Here is a 1,853-nt window from a genome sequence, read left to right as displayed (position 1 = left end):
AGAGCGAGAGAGAGATAGAGAGAGATAGAGAGAGAGCGAGAGAGAGACACACAGAGAGAGAGAGAGAGAGAGAGACAGAGAGAGAGAGAGAGAGAGAGAGAAGGAGAGGGAGGGTGTAACATTAAATGTATAAACCATTGTGTCCCACCTTTAGAGGAAACGTTTTGTTGAGGGAGGGGGGGCGGGTTGTTTGTTTGTTTTGGGGTTGTTGTTTTTTTACTGCTTTACTTTACGTACAAACGTCTGCGCTGTTCTACGTCAACGAAATAGAATATTTCCTTTGTTGTAGACTTTGCCTTCTTGCTTTCCTCTATTTCTTTCTTTACCCTTTGTGCAAAGCACCTTTTATTCTTCTTGGGTGAAATGAAATGACGAACAATGAACAAAAACATCAAATAAAAAACAAAAAACCCCCAAAAAACTAAACAACCCAGGAAAACCATAAAAACCAACAAAAACACTCAAAACAAAACGATCCCGCAGTTTTACCCCACATTTGCTCACCTATAGATATATTTGTTGTCCTCGTTCTCAAACAGCTCCTGGCACAGTCCCTTGGAGGTCCCCTGAGGGTAAAGGACCCTGGACGTGATGGCGGTGGGCAGCGGGGCTGCCAGGGACAACGCCCAGATGATGGCCATGATCACAGCGAACGCCCGTTTGGACATCTTGGCCCTCATGGGCTTTAGAATGGCCAGGTAGCGGTCGATGCTCATAGCCACGAGGGTGAAGGAGCTCAGAAACACTGCCACCACCTGGGGGGAGATGAGGTGAACATTGTTTGTTAGATTTAGTACAGGTTTTACGGCCCTCGCAACTGCATAAGGTCATAAATAATGAGCGCTAAAAGGTGGATGTCAACAGAGAAGTCCGTACAGGGAATCAGGCTTACTCTGTTCACCTCTCTCGCTTCAACAGCACAAAGTCTGCTTCGACTATCAAGGCACCCCAGAAATAGCGGGTCAAAAGAGTGTGACAAACATACAAAAGGAGTAGAGAGTTCATCTTTCTGAGGAGTCTCACTATGTAAAAATGACCATTTTAATTTTGCTCAGAATTTTAGACAGTATCAATCAGATCTAACTGCATCGTGACCACTTACAGGGTGATCCAAACAAAAAACCACCAAACAACAACAAACAGTTTGTGAGGCGTGTTGACAAAATGAGTTACTTCTCAGATTTTAGCCCAATGGACATAGTTACGTCAAATGTATCGGTTGAGTTTGTACAATGTATTTGTATGAAATGATAAAAGAAATGTTAGACTTGAAGAAAACGGCATCGGTTAATGATCTAAAAATTTGACCCCTAAGTCGATTTTTGTCCCCTATCTCCATTCGTGGACTGTGAGAAGTAACTCATTTCGTCAGCACTCTTCACTATTGGTGGGTGAAAATCGTTATACAGGAAAAACGTCATGAGAAAAGCGTTATATTATTATACTATATTATGTCATAGTAAAAGTCATCGTTAATCTGTTCACTAATGTACAGAACAATAGCATAATAATTGTAAAACGTTTGTCTTTAAATCAGACAACGTAGCTTTGGTGTTGGTTGAGAAAGGAAGGGGCGTGGGATAAGTTGCAGATGACGTTTGCGTCTTTTCTCCATTTCTCAACTGTGCATTTTGATGGGAACACCGTCCTGGTGGGTGTAGAGAACGATTGGGGGCTCTCGTGGCCTAGAGGTTAAGGTGTTGGCCTCTCATTCAAAGGTCCCGGGTTCGATTCCGGGTAGCGACCGAAAAATTTTCTTCTCTAAAATCGTCTCCTTTCACCTTCTTTCCTGCTCTCTAGCAATGTTCTGTTGTCTGCTTTCATTTCCACTTTCTGCCCTCACCCCCTCACCT

General features: G+C 43.1%; 1 protein-coding gene across 1 annotated transcript in view; it reads right to left on the bottom strand.

The window, feature by feature from the left end:
- Positions 1-1,853, bottom strand: part of LOC101854048 (RYamide receptor-like) — a 52,445-nt gene that overhangs the window by 24,288 nt on the left and 26,304 nt on the right. Inside the window, exon 2 of the mRNA XM_013088123.2 lies at positions 505-755. Within this exon, the coding sequence (XP_012943577.2) occupies positions 505-755 (251 nt within the window). The remainder of the gene's footprint in view (positions 1-504; positions 756-1,853) is intronic.

Source organism: Aplysia californica, unplaced genomic scaffold (assembly GCF_000002075.1).
Source record: "Aplysia californica isolate F4 #8 unplaced genomic scaffold, AplCal3.0 scaffold00688, whole genome shotgun sequence".
NCBI classification, from domain to species: Eukaryota; Metazoa; Mollusca; class Gastropoda; order Aplysiida; family Aplysiidae; genus Aplysia; species Aplysia californica.
The sequence above is the reverse complement of the archived record's forward strand: the minus strand, read 5'-3'. Positions and strand labels throughout refer to the sequence as shown.